We start from the raw sequence: 27060 nt of genomic DNA, 5'->3' as shown, positions 1-27060 counted from the left end.
GTGATCCAAACCCAGGTATGTGTGTGTGTATGTGTGTGTGTGACATGGTCAGACCTGTTCTTTAGGAAAATCACTTTGAGAGCAAGGTGGAGGATGGACTAGAGTGGAGAGAGCCTTAAGGCCTGCAGACCCCACCCCCCCCCAACTATTGTAGTGGTACTGGTATGAGGTGATGAGGGTCTACACCAAGGTGGGGGCAGTGTCAGGGGAGAGAAGGGAGCACATTCCAGAGATGTTGCCGAGGTGAAATGGACAGGCCTTGACACCAGATTGGATCTGTGGAGGGAGAGAGAGTGAGGAGCCCAGGGTGACTCCTAGGTTGTGAATCTGAAGGGCTGGGAGGATAGTGGTGCCCTTGATAGTCCTAGGGAAGTATGGGATGGGGAAGATAATGCACTCTGTTCTGGACATGTTGAGTTTGAGGCATCCACAAGGCAGCTGGAGATGTGGGACGGGAGCTCAGAAAATGGCTGGATATATAAATCTGGGAATCATGTGCAAAGAGATGGGAATTAAACTGATGGGAGTTAATGAAATCACCACAAAAGACAGTATAGAAGGAGAAAAGAAGAAAGCCTGTCTTGTGAAAGAGGGATTCATGATGTTCTGCTTGTCCCCTGAAGATACAACTAGGAGGAAATCGTGGAAGCTGCCCAACCATCGGAGTTGCCCCAGAGTGGACCAGGCTGCCTGGGGAGGCTCCTCAATTAGAAATCTTCAAGCGGAGGCGGGATAATCAACTGCTGAGTGATGCTTACCAGAAGTTCTCCATGCACCCTTCTCTTGTAGTTATAATCTTCTATAATTCTACATAGAAAACATCCTCCTGGAAACAAACTGCCCTTCTGGCAGGCCCGTGATCCCTTGGGATCCCAGGGGATCCCTTCCCAGAAGGGTGTTTTTAAATGCACAAAATACAGAGGATACAAAGGAAACCATTTATAATGTAATATAGTTGTTAAAATATTAAAAAAAAAACCAAAGTTTAAAATAGCTATTTCATGTAATTGAAAAAAAGATGAAAATTAAAGAAAAACTAAAGAGGTAAATGGATGGATGGCTAAATAAATAAAAAACCAACAACAAATTCGAAGCCCCCAGGTGAAGAACCCCACTCTGGAGGTATTAAGGACCTTACCCAGGGTCACAGAGACAGTGTCCAAACCCAGGTCTCTTGGCTTGCTATGTGCTCTGTATCAGATTGCAACAGGGAGTCTGTCAATGCTCCTCCAAAGCCTGGTATCTGACAGCATTCTTAGGAAAAGTCAAATCTAACAATGCACACAGGTGAATAGCACCCAGTACATGAGAGGCACACTTGGAAAAATAACCTGGGAATCAAAAGATCTTGGCACTGGAGGGGATCAGAGGTCCCATTCCACGCATGAATCTTTAGCCCTTTCTGCACAATCCTGATAGGAGATGTCTCAGGCTGTACATGAACAAGCTGCTAACCACTCCCACCCCTCACACACTGTTGGACAATCTGGTGATACCTCTGCTAGGAAGCTCAGCCCCACCCCCACCCCACCCCACCTCTGCCCCACAATGTGCCACCTTGTGAATTTTGCCTCTCCTACTTCTGGCCACTAGGGACAGACAAAAGTCTACTTTCCTCAAGATGAGTCATCTCGAAGGAAATGAAGCCACTTGAAAACATGTTGAAATTTGGCTGGATTCCTCTTTAGGAATGCTCATTCATCAGATAATTGCAATGTTACAGATGACTTAATTATTAAGCATTTATTTGGCACTTGACATCTGAAAACTGCTCTAAGATTTATTAATTAATGTCTATAAGAGCATAGTCTATATTATAAAATAAAGAAACTGAGGCACAGGGACATCTAGGTTTAGTGGACTGCTTGACCAAAAGGCCAGAGTTTTTGGCTGGAATACGGCACTAAAGTACAAAGCCCCTGGATTTGCCTCTGCAGAGGTCTTAGTTTCCTCCTGGGCAAACTCCATTCATTTTCCACCTGGCTGCTGCCCCTCCCTTTGGACTTCTCCATCACAGCAACCTCATGACCCTGCAAAGTCTTCATACCTCATCAGCACCTCTGCCCCTGGGACACCCCTGCAAGACCACTGGACACTGGAGAGCTCTTCCACATGAGGAGGGTCCTGGGTCTCCCCTGTCATATCATATCAATATAATCATTAATATTCATATTAAATAAATAATTATAAATATTATTATATTTAAGCTTATGAATAAAAGAATGGGCCAGGCCAAAAATTTGCTTTTTGACTTGGAGTACTACTTCTCTAGGTCTTTGCAAATAGTCAGAATTGGATCTGGGGCCACACAGGCTCACGAGGTATTATTAATTCTCTGGACCATTTCTAGGGATCTCTACATTCAAACTAGAGTTGTGAGATTATTGGAGGAAAACAGGAGACAACTAACACTTTTATCATGCTCACTGAAAGTACTTTATCTAATGCTCATGGTATAATGGACAAAATATTGAATTTGGGGTTAAAAGCCCTGAGTTTGAGGCTGGCTTGTGATTTACTGATAACTCATTCTCTGAGCATCAGTTTCCTTTGCCTATAAAATGGGGACATAGTGGTATTAATTACTTGGATATGAGTTATATAAAACTTTCCCAATTTAACTAAGGTCCTTGTTCTAATGCAGAGGTGTCAAACATGCAGCCAAACAATATATGGTAGCCTTGCAGGGAAATCAGATTAAAATGTAATTAGGGAAATAGTTAATAAATAAAAATATAATAAAATACAGATAATGTTATTTTGTGGTTTTTTAAAGTCAACGTATCAATTTTTTCTACTTGAGTTTGACCCCACTGTTCTGTTGGACACCATTACACTAAGTGCTGAAACCCTCAAGTTTGGGTTTTCATAGGTTAAAACCAAAACAACACAAAAAACAAGTTTAGCTGAAATCAAATGAGATAACACATGGAAATGCTTTGTAGCTTTCAAGTACTTCAAAAGTTGCTATTTTTGTTATTCTCAGAGCCTGGGCTCACCGACCACCTGGTGGTGTGACCTTGAAGCCACTCAACCTCAGGTAACCTCTGGCTTCTCAGCTGAAAAATAGGGACAAGAGCATCTTTTTAGAGAAGAATATTTGTGCCATGTCCCTCAGGAGGTTGTCGTCTTTTTAGAGAAATGCACCCCCTAGGCCTTACGCTGGAGAGAGCACAATGAACGGGATGAGGGTATCACACAGAGCTTTTCTGATTATTTACAATTTCATCCTGATGGTGCTGGCTCCTCCTCCAGGAGGATCCATGGCCACCATGCCAAGACCTCCTATGGATGGTCAGCGCTGGTGGTCCAGAGCTCAGCGCTGGCAGCCTGACTGCTCAGAAGCTTTCTAGGCCATTCAGCTGTGCTTAAGCTCATGCTTCATGGCACCCCTGTCAAGACTGCAGAAGCACATTCACACCATCGGGGGCTAACATTTAGGACAAGAACATCCATGTCCAGTGCGCCATTAGGATTGATTGGAAAGACCTGTGACACAGCTCCAGTCCTTAGGATGACAAGACATAAAGCTCACAGGGCCCTCACAGATTACTGAGACCGGGGATTCTAAACCGGGACTCCCCAGACCTCTAAGGAGTCCATGGAGAGGTTTCAGGGGATTTGTGAACTCGGATGGGAAAAATATTACATCTTTACATTTATGAAGCTCTACCTGAAATTTAGCATTTTCCTTTCATTCCTGAAAACATTATTCTGAGAAGGGCTCTGTCAGCCTCAGCACATTGCTAAGAGGGTCCGAGACACTAAAAGAAGGTTGACAATGACAGTAATAACACTTATATCTAACATTTATATAACGCTTCAGTGTCTGTAAAGTGCTTGATCTGCGTCGTTATTTTACTTAGTCCCTACAATGGTCCTGCGAGGTAAAGTGCTTCTATCATTCCCATTCTGCGGCTGAGGAGACAGGCTGAGGGAGGTTAAGTAGGAAGGGTCCGGGGCAGGATACAAACTCAGCTCTTCCTCACTTCAAGTCCAGTGTTCCATGTGCACACACTGACCAAATTCTTCACTTTACGAAAGTGAGTGACTCATCCAAGGCCGCACGAGTGGTAAGTGACGAGGCCCACACAGTGATCCAGGTCCTCCTGACTCCAAACCCAGGGCTCTCTCCCCATCAGATCGCACTCAGTGCCCTGAAAGCACCCAGCTGCCTGGCTCCTCCGTTGTTACAGTGGGAGTGACTTTAGCTTCTGATCCCAAAACAAGGGTCTGTGAACTAGGAAGCAGTTAGATTTCTCCATCTACTTCCTGGCATGGCCAGCATCATTATCCTACCGCCAAACCTTGGCAAATCAAGCGGGATGAAACTTCATGCGCCGCCAAGTCCATCCAAAAGGAGTGAAACAAGCTACGTGCCTGGATACTGAGGCACAGTTGCCAATGCCAATCCCATTATAGGAAAAGGGGATGAAGGAAATGGAGAATGATGTTCCGGGAGTTGGACGTCAGACCCAGACAAAGAATTTTGACACTTCTTTCTCCTGACGCTTTGTTTTTCACCGGCAGCGGCAAGCGGTCGAGCAAGGCTTGGACTCGGAGTCTTAGGCCTGAGGTGCGGTCCCAGCCACCTGCCGATATCACCCTGACCTTGAACAAGCTCTTAACTACTCTCAGCTGCATTCTCCTTCCACGGAACACGGCGCCCTCATCTTGCATGGCGGGCGGGATGCGCCAGAAGGCTCTGTGGGGGCTCACAGTCTAGCTCTGCCGGAGGGGGAACCCTGGACCAGCCTCTTTGCTCTTTGTGCCTCTATTTCTCCATCTGTTCAATGAAGGCCCCTGGGATCCCTCCCAAGTCAAACTCCTGTGACTCCATGAGTACACATACACTTGACCTCTAACAGCGGGCACCATTTTCTTCTACAATATTCCCAATCTATCTTTCTCTCTCTTTGGGGACCTAGCTTTTGGAAAAAATGTTTTGTAATCACACGGCTCTACATTCATTTGTACGTGAAGCCTAAACACTGTTGGAAAGGGGAGAAAGAGAAGGAAAGTGAGGCAAGAGGAAACCCTAGGGAAGCCGGGGACTCCCAAGATCAAGTGTGATAACACATGGAAAATGCGTTAAACTCCTCAGGGTAAAGGCATTATATAAATCCAGCACAGGACTATTAATATTATCATATTAATATGCATGAGTTAAAAGACTGTGGTCCAGGATCAGAAGAGAGCATCATTCCCCAGAAATTTTAAAGTCAATAGAGGTGATTACAGGGCTTCTAAATTCCAATGTATTTGAGTGTATTTGCTGGGATTTCATTAATTGTGTTTGCCATCTATCTGAAATGATTTATACCCAACATACTCATGTAGCAGTGGGGGGAGAGATCAAGGCCCTTGGGACGAAGGCTGTAATACCATTTACTTGGCTGCAGTAAAACCCTTTTAAATGGCTTTTTCAAAGTTTGTGATCCAGTATTTTATCTCACTTAAAACCTAAACGGCATGTCCAAATTGGGCGGCCTAGAAATCCCGAGCCACTTATTGTCAGTTTTAAACAAAGAAACGAACTTTGTGCACTAACACAACTAAAGGCAAGGGGGGATATTAATCCGATTGTGTGCTGGCCCATGCTCTCTGATGGAGGGCTTATTTAAAATAAAAGCTTTGTGTAACAATCTAACTTTCCTGATTGCACCAAGGTCCCTGTTTGAACGGACCTGATGATGATATTGCTGAAAGCCAAACCTTAGCAATGGCGTAGACAGATACTCTCATTTTACCGATGGGGAAACCAAGCCTCCAAGAGGGGACCTGCCAAAAGTAAGGTCAAATGCAGAGTCACAAGCAGGGCCGGGATTCAAACCCGCATCTCCTGATTCCAAATTCAGCACTCTATTACAATACATGATTACATGAAGGCATGCAATGGCTCGGTAGCCACAAGATTGTGGGTGGAGAGAAGAAAAGACGCTTGGGGGAGCTTGAGAGGCAGAGGCTTGCTCTGGGGGTTACCCCTGAATATAGGAACACTGCAGACAGCGTGATCAGTCTCGTGGGTCCAATGACTTGTACAAGCAAGCACAAATCTAGCAGCAAAGCCATTTCTGGACTTAGTGAATAAATTACTTAAAAGAGAAACGATACAAGATCTTAAATTAAATCTTGTCATTCAGGTCACTGAAACACATCCTTTCAGGCACATGTGACTTCAAGATTCATATACGTTAAGAATCTATGTGGGAACTCAAGCCAATTGCCAAAATAAAGAACACTTACAGGCAAGGTCTCATTGAACCATAGCTGACTCTGTGACCCAGTGGCCTGAAACTATCTGATTCTCAGAGAGAATTTGTTTTTCCCTTCCAAAGGTAATGAGAATCCCAGGCCTTCCACAAGCGAGCTTTTCATGGGAAAAGCTCCAATGCTCAGCCCACCTTCATGCCTAACGTCTGCTCTTTCCTTGTTGGTCTTTCTCCAGACATCTCGTTTCTCCATATGCCAGCCCTCTGTCAACCCTTCATTCAATCTTGATCTCTTTGAAAAAAGGAACAGTATTTCTTCTTCTAGCAAACTTAATTTGTTTTAGCTTCAATTTCCATCAGGAAAAAGGTCAGTGCATTTATCCATGATCCCAACAGTCCTTCTCTCCCCTCCTACCAACTTTGATCATTTACTTAAAGAAAGCCTCCTTCCTCACACTCAGAAACATTCAAGAAAAGGGACATTCTATCTTTAATAAAGCCCCTAATTCAGTCCTAAGCACTCTGCCAACCCCCAGGGCCTTCTGGCAGCACCAGGCCTTCCAAAGACTGGTCTCTGGCAACAAGCTTTCACGCAAGCACTAATTTTATTATCGCTAGTTTATGATTTTCCCTCTTTTCCCTGCTATTTTTAAATGCAGGGCTATAAAAGGAGGCGTCTAAAGGCCCAAAAGATGAAGGAGCCATTACGCTGCTGATTCTCTGTGGCATCGGTGGCTTTTGGAAGTGTGAGAGACAGGGTGAACACTGGGCCTCTCAGGAGGACATGGCTGCCCAATAAAGCATCCTGGTCATCTCACAACACTATTCTCAGTTTTATTCTTTAGTTATTTTGGTCCAATAGAAGTGTAATTCTCACTGGGACTATTTAGTTCAATATTTCATTTCAGAGAAGTTGAGCAACAGGCATTTCAATGAGTTAAAAAATGGCCACTGAGAGTGGGTCTCACAATGTTCAAAGTCTACCACGACCTCGGATGAAGCACAGTGCTCAGTGCAGAGAAGGCACTTTGTTGGGATCTCTGACCCTGTGAACGAACAGGGAACAGAAGGGAGAACCCCATTCTGGCTGTGTTTCATAGCATTCGGTATGACAGCGGGGGTATAGCCCAAAGAGCCCAGGAGTCAGAGCCAGAAGGCCCAGGCTGGTATCCTTGTTCTGCTGTTTCCTATGGCATTTACCTGATGTCCCAGAGATTCGGTTTCCTCATTTTTCAAATGGAGGTAACAATACTTGTCCTCACCTCCCCTCAAAAAACCCAACTTACTCTCCCCCTCTATGTCATAAGGTTGTTGTGGGAGACATTCTGTGAATTATGTTCTTTCACAGGAGAATTTCGTTGGAGGCCTGTGATCAGAGGAGGCCGGGGCAGGACTGTAGGTCAAGGGTGTTTCACAGACAGAAAGCCTGCAAGCAGTCTGTTTGCTTTTTAATGAAGGGAGGGAAAGCCAATTTGCTTTTTACAGAACAAATCCCGAGTTCTGACAATGGGAAGGAAAGCTCTCCTGTGGGAAAATCCTCATCGTCTTACTCCCACCCACATAATCAGAACCAGAAGAGACACAAGGCCAAGATGAAGAACTTACATTCTGATCAAAATGGACAATTCAGACCCAAGCTTCTCCAAGTCAAGGTTCATCTCTTCATCAATGTACAATTCCCAGCAGCCCCTGGTGTCTCAAGTGGCTTCAGAAGCTGCTCTGGTGGGTGAGCCTCTGATGATGGGCCTACTTGAAGGGCCAAGGCAGACACATGGCACATCAAAGGGCCTTTCCAGTCCAGAAAGGGAGAACTGGCTTATACGGACCATCCCAGAGAGCATGTGCTCAGATTCCCTGGAACTTTCCTGGGGACTCCAGGGACACGGCGACTCAGCCCTTGGGTGTATAAGTGATGAAACTCCCTGAGTGCTTCCAGCTCTGTACTGGCATCAGCTACACAGGAGCCAATGACTCAATGGACCTTCTAAAAGAAGAGAAGGTTTCCTGGTTGGGCTTTGGCTGTGCCTCATCTGTGTGGCAAGTCATATACATGGTCTCCAGACTTGGAAGAACAGGGGGCACTTGTTCCCCAACTCCACAGCCGCTCCCCACATGGAGGGTGGACTCAGTCTGGTGGACATGTCCTTCACCCCCCAGACGCCTTTCATGCTTTGCTTTTCCTTTCCTTTGTTAAGTCACCAAACATGGTTCCCAAGGTGCCCAGACTTGGGGCTGAACTGGAGAGGTCTGTACAGCCTGGGTCCAATGAGAGGACGTAGGTGTGGCAGCAGCAGGAGCTGGTCAGAAGCTGTTTGGGATAAGAGTTGGGACAATGCAGAACCACAGGGCAAAGTCAGCCTCTCACAACCTGCTTTATGTTGCGATGACTTTTGAGGGGCCTCCTCCCAGCAGAGAGACGCCCGCCTGCAGTTACAGAAGCCTCTTTTAGGTTCATTTTGTCAAACGTGTTTCCTAGTAGCCTGTGTTTTACATTTCTTTTTTCCTTTTTCCTCCCACTAATAGTATTTTATTTTCTTCCAATTACATGTAAAGACAGTTTTCAACATTCACTTTTATTAAAAACTAATGTTAAATAATAATAATAAAATATCTAATTAAAAAACCATTCACTTTTATAAGATTTTGAATTCCAATTTTTTTCTCCCTCTCTCCCCACCCTCCCAAGACGACATGCAATCTGATACAGGCTGTACATGTACAATCACATTAAACATATTTCCACATTAGTCATGTTGTGAAAGAAGAATCAGAACAAAAGGGAAAAACTATGAGGAAGAAAAAACAAAAAAAGAGAGAGAAATAATATGCTTCCATCTGTATTCAGATTCTTTGTCTGGATGTGGACGGCATTTTACATCATGAGTCTTTTGGAGTTGTCCTAGATCCTTGCATTGCTGAGAAGAGCCAAGTCAATCAAAGATGGTCATTGCACCATGCTGCTGTTACCCTGTACAGTACTCTCCTGGTTCTGCTCATTTCATTCAGCATCAGTTCATGTAAGTCTTTCCAGGTTTTTTTGAAGTCTGCCTGTTCATCATTTCTTACAGCACAATAGTATTCCGTTACATTCACACACCACAATTTGTTCAGTCATTCCCCAACTAATGGGTAACCCCTCAATTTCTAATTCTTGGCCACTACAAAAAGCTGCTATAAATATTTTTGTACAAGTGGGTCCTTTTGCCTTTTTTATGATCTCTTTGGAATATAGACCTAGTAGTGGTATCACTGGATCAAAGGGTATGTGTGCACAGTTTTATAGCTCTTTGGACATAGTTCTAAATTGCTCTCCAGAATGGTTAGATCAGTTCACAACTCCACCAACAATGCAACTTCCCCACAACTTCTTCAACATTTATCATTTTCCCTTTTTGTCAGAGTAACCAATCACATAATCATGAGGTGGTACCCCAGAGTTGTTTTAATTTGCATTTCTCTAATCAATAGTGATTTAGAGTTGTATTTCTCTTCTGTGTGGGAGTAAATTACCTGTTCCATGCCTGATTCACACTGTATATTCAGCACCTTGTTTATCCCCATTGCAGGGGCGCATCACAAAGGTAAGCCAAAAGCAAAAGTGTGCCTGGGGTGCCAGGGTGGGGGACGTAGCAAGGCAATGAGCATGAGCCTGATCCAAACCACATGCCTGGATACACAAGAGGGAGAAGACCATAACGTGACCCAGCAGTGGTTTCTCAAGGGCAGACTGGCACAGTAGAGACATCCCGAGCTGATTCTCTGTTGGCACAGCCCAAGAGCCCAGAGGCAGCACCACGGGGCACTGGAAGAAGCCTCTGGTGAAGGAATTTGACCTTAAATGGGAAGAAAACAAAGAGATGGGGCTGTGGAGAGAAGGCTGACATGAAGGACAGGGAGACCTGGGTTCTAATTCTGCCTCTGCCGCAGACCCAAAGGATGAGCTAAGGCAGTCATGCCTATCTCTGGGCCTCAAGGGTAAAAGGAAAGGCTTGACCTCTAGACAAAGTTGGGTTTGGTGATGAACAAGGCAGGCTGGCCTGGGAGCCACACACAGTGGAGAAAGAGAGGGAGTGAATAAAGGGGCATCCATTAAGTGCTTACCAGGTGCAAAACACTGTGCTAAACTGGAGACACAGAAGGAGAAAGACAACTTCTGCTTTCAAGGAGCTCATACACCCAAGGGCAGGGTGTAACATATAGAAGAGGTTACAGCCTAAAAGGGCCAGAGTCTCCCAATGCATCCTGGGCCATCTCCAGTCATCCTGATGAATATCAGGCCACTGGACTCAGATGGCTCTGGAGGAGAAGGTGAGGCTGGTGACCTTGCACAGCCCTCCCTCACTCAAATCAAAGTCAACTGCAAGTCAGATCATCATCTCCCTGATGTCATGGTCCTCTTTGAGAACAAAGGACAAACCACAAGAGCTGATAGTGAGACAGAAAGACCCAACAGTCCTTCAGAGTAAATCGAACTCCATTAGCTTCTGGTGTTGGACCATTTGACAACACCGAGGACTTTGGAGACAAGAGCTTTCTTCCCCCAATCCTCAATGGCGATTGCTGGGGAGGAGGCAGGGCCAGGGCTTGTTTCCCAAGGGTGGGGGTGGGGGTGGGCTGCAAAGCAGGGCTGATGGCAAGCAGGAGGGGGTGGGGCGAGCCTGCTACCATGAGGGCTCTCAGGCTTCCCTGCCTACTGTTGGCAGTTGGTATGGAGGCGTCAAGGTACACTTAACAAAAATCAATGCACATATTTTTACAATAGAAGATTCTGCTCTCTGTGGCATGTGAAAAATCACTTCCTATATGATACTAGGGAACAACAGTCTGTCAGCACATTAAGGATTGGTGATGTGGGGGAGGGGTCTAGGACTTCCCTCTCCCAATAGTTCCCAAGCCTTCTAGAACTTAGGAGAGAATTCTTGTTTTTTTTGGTTTTTTTTTGGCAGGGCAATTGGGGTTAAGTGACTTGCCCAAGGTCACACAGCTAGTACATGTGTCAAGTGTCTGAGGCCGGATTTGAACTCAGGTCCTCCTGAGTCCAGGGCCGGTGCTCTACTCACTGCGCCACCTAGCTGCCCCCTAGGAGAGAATTCTAAGGTGCCTCAGGCTCAAGCTCTGAGACTCCTAAATGTCAGTGGTAGGATTCAAACCCAAGTCTTGCTGATTCCAAGCCCAACTCTGAGCCACCATGAAAAGCAATAGATAAGGGCGCAACTGTCAGATCCTCTGAGGTTGTTCCTGGTACTCAGCTCTGCATTAACTACCTAATTCACAAACAATCAGTTGCCAATCTATCAGAACCACTTACCTACACGTGAAAAATAAATTCTGACTCAAAACGCTGGGTGGTCAAAGCTGGGAACACTGGGCCCCAAAATGCTACAAAAAAGACTCTCACGTCCCCACCTGTGACAAGAGCATTCAGCAGCTGGGACCTGGGCCAGGGTCACACAGGCCTGACAGCAGCAGTCTGTGCATGGTGCAAAACAAGAGCCCAGCGACACCCATCAGGAAGCGCACATTACAGTGTATCAGGAAAAAAGAAAACCAGGGTAGCTTGGAAGCGTGTTTTCTACATTCAAAAATTAAGTGTCCATCAGGCTCCCGGACTGGTGCAGCACGGAAAACACCTGGTGTCAACTACTGGTTCTGCTATCATTGGCGCAGCTCTAACAAGTCAATGACCCCAGTGCGAGAGGGCAGGACCGCATCACCCCTGGGACTCACGCCCTGCATTCTATGGAAAGGCCTCTCCAGCACTGACATCTCACAGCTTTACTCGCAGCTTCAGTATTTTCTATTTTCTTACAGAAAAATGGATAGAAACAGAGCTTAGAAAGACACTCCATACTTGTTTGGGATTAGAAACACAGCAAGACAATCGAGGTACCAAAAGGAGCCACTTTGCTTGCGAATCTACAGCATCATTAACAAGATTCATCCAACCAACGGTTCATCCGTGCAAAGTGACAGGATGGAGTGGACGAGTCCCAGGCTCAGTTCTTGCTCTGGTTCGGCCAGTACCAGTAACTCCTCTAGGGCAAACCCCCTTTATATTCTGGGCCTTAGTTCCTCATTTGTACAATGGAAGGGCTGGCCTCAAGAACCTTCCAAATCCTCCCCAACATGAATGTTCCACGATTCTGGACTGTAAGGCTACCCCACACGTGGGCTTAGAAAGGATCAGGCCACTGCCAGGGGCAGAGTTTAACATCTTGGAGTACAAGAGTTTGTGGGCTAGCCTGGGAACCCAAACACTATTTATCATATGGCTTCTATGAGGAAATTTGTATTGAATTTCAACCAATGACTTACAGGAAAAAAAAAAAACAGAACGAACAAACCTTTGGAAACAACCTATTTGTAATTTGGGCACTGTCTGGATACATAGAAGTTATGAGTCAGTTGGCTGTCACAGAATAGAGGATCTAATGAGGAAAGACTTCCTGAAGGAGGTGGATAGAGAAGTGAATTCATTTTAAAAATAAGTTTATATTGATATCTTCCATTTTTTTATTACCTACATTCCCCAATGGAACCCTCCTCACTCCCTCCAGGATACCATAGAAATAGACTGTGAAGAACAGGAAGGAAAGAGATAGACTCATTCTGTGCATAGTGATGACTGGAGTGAAAAATGCAGCTTCAGGAGATGAGAAAAAAAATGGCTAGTTCAGACCAAGACCGCGTGCACCACCTTTGCAGAAACAGAAAATAGTCCACTCTTCATTACCTGGTTATTTGGGAACCAGCAAAGGAGCATGTGGATGCCTATGAATTAGTGAGAATGAACCATTTAAGGGTGGTTGTACAAAGGGTGGACTTAAGAGTTCAAAGGATCTGGGTTTGAATCTTAGCTCTACTATTTATGACCTTGGAAATTAACTAGTTAAGTGACTTTTCTGAACAATTTGCTCAGCTGTAAAAAAGAGAATAATATTTGAGCTACTTACCTTGCAACTGCCAAGAGGATAAGATGAGATAATGTAGGTGAAAGTACTTTTGGTGACCATAAAGCCTGTATATATCTCAGCTGCCGCACACGAACACTCAGGCACGTAAGTGGCAGATCAGACCTGTCTGACTTTGGACTCCTTCTAAAGTGACATTTAGAATGCCTCTCATTAGTCTGGGGTGGAAGCACCAGTGGAAAAGCCCTCGCCAATGCCATACATGTTTTATTTCAGTTAAAGCCAAGATGTCTGGCATTTAATTTAAATTCCTAACAACAAACTGATTTTGTCTCAAAGAACAGAGTTATTAAAGAGCTTGTGAAAGAGACATTAATAAATAATACCATTGGATGGGCAGCTGCTCATTCACAATAATCTCCTTACACAATATCCAATGGGGAGGTTACAACTCCAAAATCAACAAGAAGTTAGAAGCTGGAGTTCCATTTCCACAAGTTACAGGTACAGAAGTCTTCCCTTAAAAACTTTTTCATTTAATTTTATTTTTACTCTAAACTTCACAAAACACTACATAAATGAGCATTTCCATATGCACTGCAGAACAGGAAAGGATTGTATATGACACTATGAATTTCCATTATATAGAGTTTGCTTTTCTTTTTAATCATTTAATAAATTCAACATGAAACTTTCAAAGTTATATTTTCTGTAATTTTTTTTCTATTCTCTCCTCATTTTTTCCTGGGATTGGGGCATCCCTAGCTCCCCTCTCCCTCTTACCATGCTTCCATTGGAAAGAAAAAAAGAAAAAATTCTTGTAACAAATAGCTATAGTTAAAAAAATTTCTCACATTGGCCATGTTAAAAAATGTATGTCTCACTCTCCATCATAAATATAACTGAATGGTGCAGCAGACAGAGTGCAGGATTTAGCGTCAGGAAGACTTGAGCTCAAATCCTACCTCAGAGGCTTACTAGCTATATGACTTAACCTCTTTATGTCTGAGTTTCCCTATCAGCACCTATCTCCTCATGGGGTTATTTCAAAGATCAAATGAGATCAAAAGATCAAACATATGTGAGGGAGTTTATAAACTTTAAAGTGCTATAGAAATACTATGTGGTGGTAGTAGTAGTAGTAGTAGTAATGGTGGTAGTAAGTAATGGTGGTGGTAGTAGTGGTAGTAGTAGTAGTAGCAGTAGCTCCTCTCTGTAAGGAGGTGAGTCATATGCTTTTTCATCAGTCCTCTGTAGTCACTGTCATTTCATTGGTCTTCTGAGTTCCTAAGTCTTTGAAAGTTGTTTTTCCTACTGGTATTCTCTTGGTTCTGATCATTTACTCTGTATCAGTTCACACAAATCTTTCAAGTTTTTTCTATTCCTTTCTTGTAGCACAATATTCCACAATATAATTTGTTCAGCCATTCCCCAACTGATTAGCACCCCCTTAGTTTCCAGGCCTCCATCACTCAAAAAGAGCTGCTATAAATATGACATGTATATATTTATGAGTCCTTTTTTTCTTTCTTTGATCCCTTTGGGGCATAGGCCGAATGGTGTTCTTGCTTCAGGGACATAGCTCCAGATTGCTTTCCAGAATAGATGGACCAACGATTCACAGCTCCACCAACAATGCATTCATACACCTGTTTTCCTATAGCCCTTCCAACATTTGTCGATTTCCTTTTTTGTCATCTCTGGCAATTTGGTGGGTGTAATGTTGCTTTCATTTGTATTTCTCTAATCATTAACGATTTAGAGCATTTTCCATATGGTTATTGATAGCTTGGGTTTCTTCTTTTGAAAACTGCCTGTGCACGTCCTTTGGCCATTTATCTACTGAGGAATGATTCTTGGTTTTATAAATCTGAACCAATTCCTTGTATTTCTTGGATGTGAGGCCTTTATCAGAGAAACATGTTGCAAAGATTTTTTTCCTCAGTTGACTGTTTCCTTTGTAATTTTAACTGTATCAGTGTGTCTGTATGCACGAATGCTTCAATTTTATATAACCAAAACTGTCCATTTTATCTTCTGCAATCCTCTCTAGCCCTCGTTCAGTAACAATTCCTCTCACCGTAGCTGTGAGAGATATTTTGTCCTTGCCCCTCTCATTCATTTACAATATGGCCTACAAATGTCTTTTCCGTCCTTGAAAACGAGCAAAACAAAACAGCCCCAGCCCCTGTGGGCCTAGTGGGCAGAGGCTTGGTCCAGTGCCCGGCTCATGTAGGTGTTTTCATAAGGGCCTGTTCTCTCGCTCCCTCCCATTCTCGTCCAGTTCTTTCTTGTTCTCTTTGAGCACTGAAATGCTTGTAGCAACACCCCCTTGGCTGCTTAGCTCCTCAGGACAAGGACACGCTGCTCCCGTGTGCTTCCTGCCTTCTTTGGGAATCTGAGCGCCTCCTCTCTGAGGTTCCCTCTGGTGCATCACGTTTTCCATCTTGTTGTCTCCCATGTTATTTTCCCCACTAGAATGTGAGTTCCTTGAGGGCAGGGACTGTCTTCTGCCTTTCTCTGCAGCTCCTGTGCTTATCCAGGGCTTGGGCACACAGTGGGTGCTTAATAAATGCTGGCTGACCTGACACTGAAAGCCTTTCACTCCCTGCTTCCAGGCACCCTTTACAGACATATTACGCTCTACAGTTCAATCAGCCTAGGTTTGTCTTCTGTTCCTCACATTCTGTTCCAGGCTCTGTCCCGGTGTCTCTACACATGCTGTCTGTCCCCTAGGCCTGGAAAGAATGAGTGAAAGAACACGGGAGCTGGGATCAGGAAGACCCAAGTTCAAATCCAGCCTCAGACACTTAGTAGCTATGTGACCTCCCTTCACCTCTGCCGGCCTCAGTTTCCTTATCTGTAAACTGGGGATAAAACCTGCATCTACCTCACAGAGAAGTCATGTACCTTGTGGGATCACGTTTGTAAAGCACTCTGCCAGTCTTAAAGTGCCACACAAATCTCACACACCCATGTTCATGTTCCAAAAGTGTTGACCTATTCTCAGCAGTCCAAAGCTCTTAAAGGACACCCAGACATACAGAGATCTGGTAGACCCCGATGTTCTCCCTCCCCACCCCTCAGCTCCGCCTCTTACAGTGCTGGGGTCCTCCAGGGTCCCCGCCCCTCGCGGCGAGCTGCTTTTCCCTGGTGAATGACCCAAACAGAATGTGAGATCCCAGAGGGCAGGAATTGTTGCTTTTTTCATGGTGTCCCCATCACCTAGCACAAGGCTGGACGCAAAGACCCCCAAACACAGAAGTCGGGGGAGAGGGCTTCACCACCCAGCTCTCACATACACCTGGTCTGCAGAAACCTAGTTTCCATAGGCCACCCGCTCTCCGCCTGCCTGCCGCCTCCTCATTCAACAGCAGTGACCAAACATCCATCAAGCTCTTCCTGTGTGCCAGGACTGGCGCTGGGCACTGAGAACAAATGCACAGGAAAATACAGCCCCCGCCTTGGAGGAGGTCCAGTGAGGTCCAGTGAGGGAGACAATGCGCAAAGAGGATGTGTGCCAGATAGAAGGGGGAGCTGCAGTCGGCTTCTTGCAGAAAGGGGGTCCTGACTGGCACTGGAGGGAATCCAGGCCCCTGAGAATGCCGAGGCCCCTGAGAACGCCAAGGTCCCTGAGAACGCTGGACTTGTGAGCCAGGGTGGATCAAGGCTGCTCCATACAGTGTTTGGAGGGGAGGGTCCCAATGAGGACAGGCTTGAAAAGCCTGCCTGAGTACTTTACCTTCATTCTTGTGGGTAAGAAGGAGCCACTGGAGTTTCTCAGGATGGGATCCCACATCTGGATTTTCTCTGTGGGCAAGCTTCCCCTTGCTGGGCGACCAGTGTCTCCATGGTCTGGAGGGCATGAGATGGGAACCGAGCCAACACTCCCTTCTCCATAAAACACATGCCAGTGTCCAAGCTGCCGTGACCCCTCCACTGGGTGAGCTTCTCCAAAGTATGAAGTCAGGAGTCTGAGACTGTTTCTGCAGACCCTGAAGACCCTTGTGCCAGAGTCAGCCAAACGACAGCCTTCATTCTATCTCTTCCTTCCCACTTTTCCAGCACACATTGGAGGTACCAGGCCCAGGCCCAGCCTGAGGAAGCTGATGGACTCCCCAAGTCTGAAGGTCCCAGGGTGAGGGGTCACTGAGCAGCCTTAATGTCCCCCCTTTGGTCCTTGCCTCCTGCTCCTGTGTATTCTCTTCAATTGGATTAAAAGGGCCTATTGCTTTCAGCATCAAAGGCAGTGTGGCCTAGCAGACAGAGAACTGGCCTTGACCCTGGCAGCCACTAACTAGCTGGGTGACCTTGTGTGAGTAACCGTATCTCTCTGATCCTCAGTTTCCTTACGGGTTAAAATGAGAAGCTTGGACTATGTACACTCTTTTTTAGGCCTAAGAATTCAAGAGTCTATTTTTCCTTTTCCATAAAACAGGAGTAATGAGAATCCCTGTGGTATGGACCTCAGAGCATCCTAGTAGGGTTTAAATAAGATAACAGACACCAAATACTCAGTGACCATAATGCACTGGAGCATGACAGCAAATCATAGCACATTGTCATTAGGATAGTGTCCTTTTGTGACTTGTTTTCCACTTCAGTGTGGCCCTGGATGTTCACTTTAATTAGCTTTCTCCCGGACAAAACGCTTCCGTGCGGGGTTCTGAAGGGAGGAAGCAGGGGTCACGTATTATCCTGCCTCCAGGGAGGGCCCTGGTCACCATGAGGAGTGTGACTGAGCCTAAACCCTTCCTGTGCTACCCCCACTCCCAATTTTCCCCCAGGCAGCTCCCTAACAGAGTGGCCAGAGGCGGAGGCGGCATCACCACCTCCCTTCTGCAGGAGAGTATTTCTGAGGGCAGAAGGCCTTGCTTATGCATCTCACAGACAGCATAAGTCATTCTGAAGAACGTGTCATTTTACCAGCAGGGAGGAAAGGCTTTTTTTTTCTGCAACAACTCCCAAAGGTCCCAGCCACCTGATTTATGACACCAAGGACACAGAGGAAAATAAAGAAACCCAGGCCCCACCAGCATCGTGGACCAATTTCTCCCAGGCCTTCCTGGTCGGACGGAGCCACTCGCTTGACAATCTTATTTGTTTCACAGAAGCCTATGACACACGCATTGCTGGAAGGGTTGCCGAGCCTTTGGCTTCTGAACCCAATACTCCCTGGGAGGACTCGGTTCCCTGGTACAAAGGCACATTTTTACCTTTTAACCCAACCTCCTGGACTACTGGAAGGCAAACAATTACCTCATTACAGTCGCACACACAAAAACCTTGGGGTGGAATTCACATCAGTGCGATTGCAAACTTTATAATAATATACATGGTAGAAAAACGTCTGCAGACCAGGCCAAGAAAAACAGCATTGTGTTTGGAGGAAGCGCTGCGGTCAAGATGATGTCATCAGAAAGCGTCAAATTAATTTCCTGCAGTTACATCCTACAGGAAATCCAGGAGCTCAGCTTTCTCAAAAAACCGAGAAGCCATTTTTTGTCAATAGCTGCTAATTAAGAACCCAGATGTGTGATAAATTTGGGCCTGGGGTGATTAAGTCCCTTTCTTCATAAGTCCTGTGGACAAAATTTCATTATTAAAGGTTTTAGGCTTTAATGGGATCAAAAGAAATCACCCCTATGTAACGTTAAGTTTCACCACTGACAGTAGGGCGAGCTGCAAAGATCAAAAGACTTGGGAATTAGCCTATGTGGACCCTCCAGCCAGAAGCCAAGCCTCCTCCCCACCACGGCCCTTCAGCCCAGGAGAGAGGCTCCAGTCCGACCTCCTCTCCTCATTAACTGGCTTGACTGGGGCTCAATCACGTCACCTTTGAGCCTCGGTCTCCTCATCTGCGAAGCGCTCCCTCCCTTAGAGGGCTGCCAGGAGGACCCTTGAGAGGATGGATACAAAGCACGTTGGGTCCACCAGGAGCTAGTGAGGATGCCTTCACAGACTTGCCCAAGGACATGTGAGCATGGCTCAGCAGCAGCGCCAGCAGCAGCGGTAGTAACAGCATTAGCATGTCTACAGCACTTCCTGTGTGAAGGCCCAGTGCTCTACCAACGTGATCTCGTTTGACCCTCACTGTAACCCTGGGAGGTGGGTGCTATTATCATGCCTATGGTACAATTGAAGAAATTGAGCTTAAGTGACTTGCCCAGGGTCACACAGCTAGTAAGTGTCTGAGGCCAGATTTGAACTCAGGTCTTCTTGACTCTAAGCTTAATGCTCTAGCCACAGAGTTAACAATCTACCCCTAGTAAATCTGGGATACTAAGAGATGAGGATAAAGTCAAAATTTGAACACAAGTCCCCCAACTCCAACCAGTTCCTCTTATAAGGAAACCAAATGGACACGGGGACAAGGAAAGTGTTCCCATTCCATGATGTTAGTGATTGTTTCTAATGGCAGCCGGCTAAGAAGGGAGGGAGAATGCTGGGCTAGGCGCCAAGACGACCTTAGTTCAAATCCTACCTCAAAGTCGCTTCACCTCTGCCTGCCTGTTTCCTCATCTATAAACAGGGAAAAATAACTTTGGCCCTCCTGGGAGGGCCAAAAAGATAACCAGTGTGAAGAAGCATGAAGCAAACCCCAGCCACCATCCCTCTGACTGGAGAGAGGGTGTGCTGGAGGAGCACCACTGCCCACACTAAGGAAATTACAAACCCTTCCAGCCAAGTACTGTGATGGTCACCCCCCAATAATCTGCCCTTCAGAGCCAGGGGCAGAAGGACCATGACCAGCTCACACGATCCTGCTGTTAAAACCAGAAAGAAATCCCTCCAGTGGGGCTGCTTCTGGGAGGCCCTTTGCTCTTACTCTCCTCCTCTCTCTTTGCTCCTTTTTCCCCCTCCCCATCTCTCTCTCCTCCCCTCCCCTCTCTTTTCTACCCCTTCTCTCCCTTCCTCTCTCTTCTCTCCCCTGCCCTCTCTTCTCTTCTCTTCTCTCGCCTTGCCATCACCTCCTAATATCTTCTCCCAGTCTCCCCTGTAATGCCTCAGTAGGGTCTGGTAACACGAATCAAAGCACGGTCCCTGGGTGAGAGGACAGGTCTCACTCTGCACCCCAGCTCCTGGTATCTCTGCTGAGAGATAGAAGGCAGGCCTCCCCAGCAGGACATGGAATGCTGGCAGGTCTCTGCCTTGTGCCACACTCCTACATCCCGCTCTGGGGCTTCCTCCATATTTCTGTGCTCTGACAACCAGCCTGCTTCTCCTTCTATCATGTTTCATCATTTTATGCAAGTCTTCCCGAGTGTCTCTGAATGTGTCAGCTTCCTCCTTCATCACATTCAAACACCAAAATGTGTTCAGCCGCTGCCTGATGATGGGCCCCTGCTTTCTCCTCTCTACTTTCTCCTTCCTGGACCTTCTTTTCTCATTATTTTTGTTTGTTAGGAGACCTTTGCTTCTGTCTTGGACTCCTTAGGGGTTTGTGCCTAGTACTGCTATTGCTCGATCAAAGGCTATAGACACTTTAATGACTTTTTTAGTATAATTTCAAATTTTCCAGAACAGATGGACCAATTCACAGCTCTACCAAAAGTACACTTGCAGGCCTGTCTGCCTACAGCCCCTCAAACATTTACGATTTTTGTGTTTTGTTGTTTTTGCCCATCTGATCCTCTCTCATTTTACCAGTAAGGAAACTGTAAGGAAACATAATCTGCCCAAGATTACACAGGGAGTGAATGGCAGAGTCATGATTTAAACCCTCACTGGAGCCCGGGGCAGCAAAGTGGTGCAGTAGAGGGAGTGGTGGCCTGGAATCAGGAGGACCTGATTTCAAATCCAACCTCAGATCCTTATTATCTATGTGACCCTGGGCAAATCACTTTACCCTGTTTGCCTCAGTTTCCTCATTTGTAAAATAAGCTGGAGAAGAAATGGCAAACCACTCCAGTATTTTTGCCAAGAAAACCCCCATGGGGTCACAAAGAGTCAGACATGACCGAGGAAAAAAAAAGAAAGGCCATATTGGAGCCCAGATCCTGAGTTCTCTTCTCCGTATCATCCTGCTGAAACCCAAGAGCCCAAAGGAGAAGCAGATGAAAAAGGCCTGGTGCCATGAAGAACAATTTAAAGAAGAAGAACCGATGAGACAGCTCGGCTCTGGGCAGTCTGTGCTCATCTGCTGTGTGATGGCAGACAAGTTCCTTGCCCTCTCTGAGTCAGAGCCCCCTTATCTGTCTAATACCACAGCTGGACCTGCAGCCCCAACAGCCTGTGATTCTCTGCCCTCAAGTTCCTTCTAGCACTGAACTGCATTGGATCTAATATGTGTGCATATTTCATGTGTGTATGTACACACAGATGTACATATATGTAACACATGCAATATCTTCACGCATGGGTTGTGGTTGTCACTGACGTTACTCTGTGGAAGAAAAGACCATGGGGGTACACTGGGCCCACAGCAGAGGGATAAACGGTCCTGTCTGGTTCTGCTCACCTGGTGGGCATGACAAGGTGGCATCTCTGGGCCAGGGAGCACTCGGCATTCTCCTCTACGTTCTAACTCTGAGGGCCACTCATTCGCACCACCTGCAGCATCAGGGCAGATGTTTATGTAAACTGAGGCACAAGCAAGGAAGTCAAGGCTGTCAATGAAGCTCTGGAAGAAAAGCTCACCATACTAAGGCCACCTTAAAGATATGGGGAAATGGCCAGAAAAAAAAATGAGGCTCAGCCTATAAATGGAAGTGTGCAGGGTAGTACACTAGCAAGGAAGGGAAAAGCTGAATCCCTGGGCAGCATAACAGAATGGCGACCCATGAAACAAAGCATCATAGCTCACACTCATACATCACCTGCAGGATTCCAATAAACCAGCAAGAGATGCAGCTGAGTAGTGTTACACTATGCACAGAGATGGAAACCGAGGCTTACAGGGGTGAGGTATTTGTCTAATAAGTGCCGGAGCTGGGACCTGAACCCCAGACTTCTGCCTCCCAGTCCCAAGCTTGCTCCCATGGCTCCGTGTGGCTTCCCAGTCAAACTGGACCACAGACCAAAAAGGAAGCAGCAAAACCAAGCTAGACCACGTGCAAGCAACCTGGGTGCACACTGTTCAGGTCATACTGAAGTCCCAGGAGTAGATCGAGGCTTTCCAACTTCAGAGAACCCCAGAGAAGGCAGAAAAGGCCCAGAGGAGAGCAGTCAAGATGATTCAAGTTTCAATAAACGGAGCCTCTGAGCAAAGACTGATTGGCATTTCTTCAGAATGGAGAGAGAACAGCCCAAGACCTTGGATGATGCTGCCAACTGTTCTCCAGCTCCCCACCGAAGAGAGAAAGGGAAATGGGTTTGAACAGCCCTGCAAGCACCAGCACCTAGAGGTGAAGAGCATCCTGGGTAGCAGGTCCTTGAATTTCCTTCCTCCATGTCTTTAACACCTGAATTAGCAATGCATTAGTCCAGGCTCATAGCGGGGAGGGGACTGGTCCAGATGACCTCCCAGTGTCCCTCTGGTCCTTAGAATTCACTGATTTGCTGAAAATATACAAAGGCAGAGATTTACTGAGCCTAGATAACACTGACCATAATGAAATGCCCTACTGTGAAGATAAAAGAAAATCAATAACATTTGCCTTCTTTTTCTTTCTTTTTAAAAAATACCAATTGTTAAATTAATACTTCTTTGCCATTAATCAGGGCAGAGCTCCTTCTACCTGACCCAGTGAGAACCTAGAGCTCGACGTTTTAGTAATAGATTGCCACCTCATTTATCTCATATTTTCGCAGAACCAGCTGCACATGAAGAAAGAATGGTGCTTAGCCTTGGCTGTTTACACTTAAACCACCATGACTTTTTATTTTATTTTAACCCTTTGTGACGGAAATCTCTTAAGAGCATCACACATGCACATCCCTGCCTTCCGAAATGCTTTGCATTGAACATCATTTAGCCTCTTCTAGGAGATTCTGGGTCACTCACTGTCACAAACATCAATCATGCATTGCCCAATGTGTGGGCAATGGCTTCCAGGGCTAGTGAGGGGGCAGATCTTGCTGCAGCTGGACTCGGCGACCACCATCCAGTATGCTTCGGAGAATACATGCATTGGCTTTTTACAGTTTTTCTCTCTCTTCTCAGCCAGCAAACATCTACATGTTAATGCTGCCAATGTGCTTCTCTCCCTCCTGTCTCCTTTCTAATCGGTTACTTCTAATCGACTGTGATTTACCAAAAATCAGAAACAGAGTCAGAACCAATGGGCTCTGAGTGAGGGCCTGGGGCCCTGCCCCTGCCTGAAGTTCATGAGCTTCGTGCAGAGGCTTTGTGGGTTCAGAATAGCTGCGATTAACAGATTACTAAAGCATGACTGTAAATCGTGTTACTAATATAACACCCCTTAATGAGGGCTGAGAGCAAACCTGTGACAGGCAAGCATGTTTACAAATGATTTCTCCTGATGCCCATCCCTTGACTCACGGGCACCTTCCTGCCACTGTCCGAGCTTCTCTCCCCATTAGGAGCATTAATCCTCTCCTGGGGCCACAACAACAGAGTGTAAGCTGTTACTACAATCCTCATGCCCCTGCCACAATTCAGATGGAAAGTGCAGTACTGTCCCTCTCCTGAAGTCCCATAGTTCCTGGATGACACCAGCTTCACACACCACAGGACGTGACAAAATGCCCGAAGAAACAAAGAAACAAGTGACGGGCCCTGATGTCAAAAAGGAAGGATCTCCGCTAAAGGGAAACTTTAGGACGGCCTCCATTCTAAACTACAATTAGGTTCCACTTGGGGACAATCACATACATGTTTCAGAGAGAAAGAACAACCTGGATTGCCCTGCACATCCCAGACAGAGGAAAGGTTCTGTGTCCCGGAGAGGGGGTGGGGTAGCCAAGATCCCCAGCTCATCTGCAAACAGACTTCCTACCTCTCGGTCCTTGAGCTTCATGGCCAGCACCAGCTGATGTCTGTGATTAGTGAGAGCCTCTCGATAATTTCCTTTGGAGAAGAATGCGGAGCCCAGATTCCCATGAGCTCGGCATTCGCCCGTCTGGTCACCTGGGTGGCAGATAAGCAAATGGAAAGCTTTTGTGAGGCCTGCTGTGAAGGGTTATCTCTTAAGGACATCCCAATTAAAGAACTACCGATTTTCCCCATGAAATCTAAGCCTTAACTTGCTATCTCTCAGAAGAACCCTGGCCAGAAAGGGCATAGAACTTAGTCCCTGCACAAGGAACTGTTCAGCCACTAAGATCACAACACATGAGCCAAGTGAGAGGCTTAGGCATCCAGGAAATGGGAGGTCAAATACCTTGACCCAAGCCAGATGCTCTGTGAGTCCCCTCACTGCTCTGCCAATGACCCTTAAGCAGCAGGCGTGTTCACGCACTTGGACTCAAACCCATTATCAAACATTCCTTTCTCTCTCAGTCCTGATTTGGGCCTAAGTTTCCACAAAATTCAGCAGATCCAGCTGTTAGAAAGGTTTCTCAGTCCAAAGCCTTACATGCAGGTGGTACTCAATGCTAGCTGAACTGAAGGTCTTAGGGGTCAGCCCATGGCAGCCCTGCTATGACTGTTTGCTTTGAGATATCCCCAAGGGAAACAACAGCCTGACAGACACAGATGTGCCCAAATGGCACTGACACAGAGCCCAAATCCCACAGACCCACTCTCAAGCCAAGCAGTTCTGTTATCGTGGGGTGTATTTCCTTATCAGGCAGACCCCTTCAATAATGTCTTCTGATATAGAGAAGATAGAAAAGACTGGGACAGAGGGCTGGTCCCCGTGTCAACACAGCTCTGTGACAGAAAGGTAGACTGAGATCCTGGGAGCCTGTGGGGTAAAAAATGTGCCAAAGTCGAGGGCTGCATGTCTGCCCACCAGATCCCCAACTGCCACCCAGGCTGGAAATTCCCTGCAACCAATTCTCTCATTGTCGAGATGGTGGTTTATTGAGCAGGGAGAAGGAATGAGATGAGGACAAAAGGCCCATCCCATTTAAACTTGTCACTTTTCACTGATGAACTCAAGTCTCCAAGGAGAATATAAACCCTCCGTCACCTCCATCTTCTTAGAATTGTGGTGTAGGTTACGTGAAAAACCAGAGAGACCTGAGCCTCTCAGGTCAGCCAAGAGGACTGCTATGCATCCTCAGGCCTCTCAGCCGGGCACTCAGTAGGCACTCAATAAACGTTTAAACATGAATTTCCCATCTGTCCTACAAGAATCCCCTAAAGACCTAAAGGCCTTCGGACCCATACCTAAGGTCTTGGCTACATCCAGATCCTGTTGCATATAGCCGGTGCTTTTCTCTGTGTTGCCCAGGGACCAGTAAGCGCTGCTCAGGGCAGAGAAAACAGAGCCTCTGAGCTTCAGGCTGCAAGTGCCAATCTTCAGAGCGGCTTCCAAGACCACCACAGAGGCACCGTGATGGCCGGCCGTCAGCAGCTCCTGGCCAACCACAGACACCACCACAAACGGGCTCTTGTCCAGTTTCATCTTCTGAAGCTGCTGATATGTGGGCTCGAGGGACTCTGAAAAATATGAGAATGGAGAAGGATCAGAACCCAAACAGCAACACCCCCCCTCGCCTCCCCTGCCCCAAAGACCTTGTTTGGAAGATGCTTCCTAACCCATGTTGGCAAGACACATTGTGAAGTGTCTGTCGTGGGCCATGCTCTCATAAACTCTGCGGGCTCCCAGCCTTTAAGGGGCTCCCCATTGGCTGGGGAGAGACAGCAGGTCAGGCAATAAGGAGCTAAAGGAGGAAGAAAACAATGGGGAGGTCCAGAAAGGACTCCCCTAAGAGGGGGCACCTGGAACGAAGTGAAGAAAGCTGGAAAGTCTAAGAGGTGGAAGGGGGAAGTGTGTGCTCTGGCCAGTGGGCAGAACCTAGACAAGGGCACAGAGAAAGGGAGAGGCAGAGTCTGGCTACACCATAGAGGATGCCATCGAGGCTGGAAAGGCAGGTGAGAACCAGCCTGGGGAAGGAGGAGATCCTGGTGTTATACCCAATAGGCACCTGGGAGCCACTGAAGGTTCTGGGAAGGGGAGTGGCACTTCCTACCTGTCCTGGGTGGTCCCAAGGCATAAATATCAACAAAAGCTCTAGAATGCTCAGGACCTCAAACCCAAACACCCTCTCCCTGGCTTTCAGTGGCCTCCTCAAGCTAGACTCATCCCCAGGGGAGTCTGATTTCCCACTACTACCTAATACAAACACTCCTTGCCATGCCACATTTATTCTTCCTCACTGCCTTTGCACAAGACAGACACAGAACTCTACATGTGTTTGTATGTGCATATTTATGGGTGTCTATAGAAATACTCTATAGAGAATGCAACATAAAGAAAATTTCAAGTGAGACCATGTGTGCAAACATGCTGAGAACTATAAAGTCACCATGCAAATGTTAGTTATTATTTTATGATGAAAACATTTTATAGCATTTTAATGTTTACAAGGAATGTGAGATAAAGAGTAAGAATGTTAGTTGCATTCCACAGATAAGCAGACTGAGGCTCAGACATGTAAGGAGATTCATCTTAAGGTTTCCCACTTGGTAACCACTGACTTTGAGATTTGAACTGAAGTCTCATGTGGGAAAAGCAAATAAGACAAAAGAAGGAGAGAATGTGTGTGCGAAAGAGACAGAGACAAAGAAAAAGAGTAAGAAAGAAGTATGGACCTAGATCTCTCCATATATAGACAGGTCTAGATTTTGAGTAAATGAAGAGCAGTAATTACAGAATTCTCAAATTCTTTCAGGAAGAAAAAGGTAAAGTTGCTCCTCACCTCGACCTTGCACAACTGGACAACATGAACCAATGAGCAGAAACCAAGAGAGGAATCCGCATATGGGACATTTGATCACTGTATCCAGAAAACATTGATTAAGCACCTCTGATTTGCAAAGGCCTGTTCTAGGCACTGGAGGAGATACCAAGTCTAGGTAAGGG

At 46.3% G+C, this 27060-nt stretch overlaps 1 protein-coding gene across 1 annotated transcript in view; it reads right to left on the bottom strand.

The window, feature by feature from the left end:
- The window catches only part of TTC28 (tetratricopeptide repeat domain 28), a 330631-nt gene that overhangs the window by 280522 nt on the left and 23049 nt on the right, over positions 1–27060 (bottom strand). Inside the window, exons 3-4 of the mRNA XM_036760398.1 lie at positions 25362–25634; positions 24025–24155 (exon numbers count right to left, since the gene is read on the bottom strand). Of these exons, the coding sequence (XP_036616293.1) occupies positions 24025–24155; positions 25362–25634 (404 nt within the window). The remainder of the gene's footprint in view (positions 1–24024; positions 24156–25361; positions 25635–27060) is intronic.

The sequence above is a fragment of the Trichosurus vulpecula genome, chromosome 1 (genome assembly GCF_011100635.1).
Source record: "Trichosurus vulpecula isolate mTriVul1 chromosome 1, mTriVul1.pri, whole genome shotgun sequence".
NCBI lineage: Eukaryota > Metazoa > Chordata > Mammalia > Diprotodontia > Phalangeridae > Trichosurus > Trichosurus vulpecula.
The sequence above is the reverse complement of the archived record's forward strand: the minus strand, read 5'-3'. Positions and strand labels throughout refer to the sequence as shown.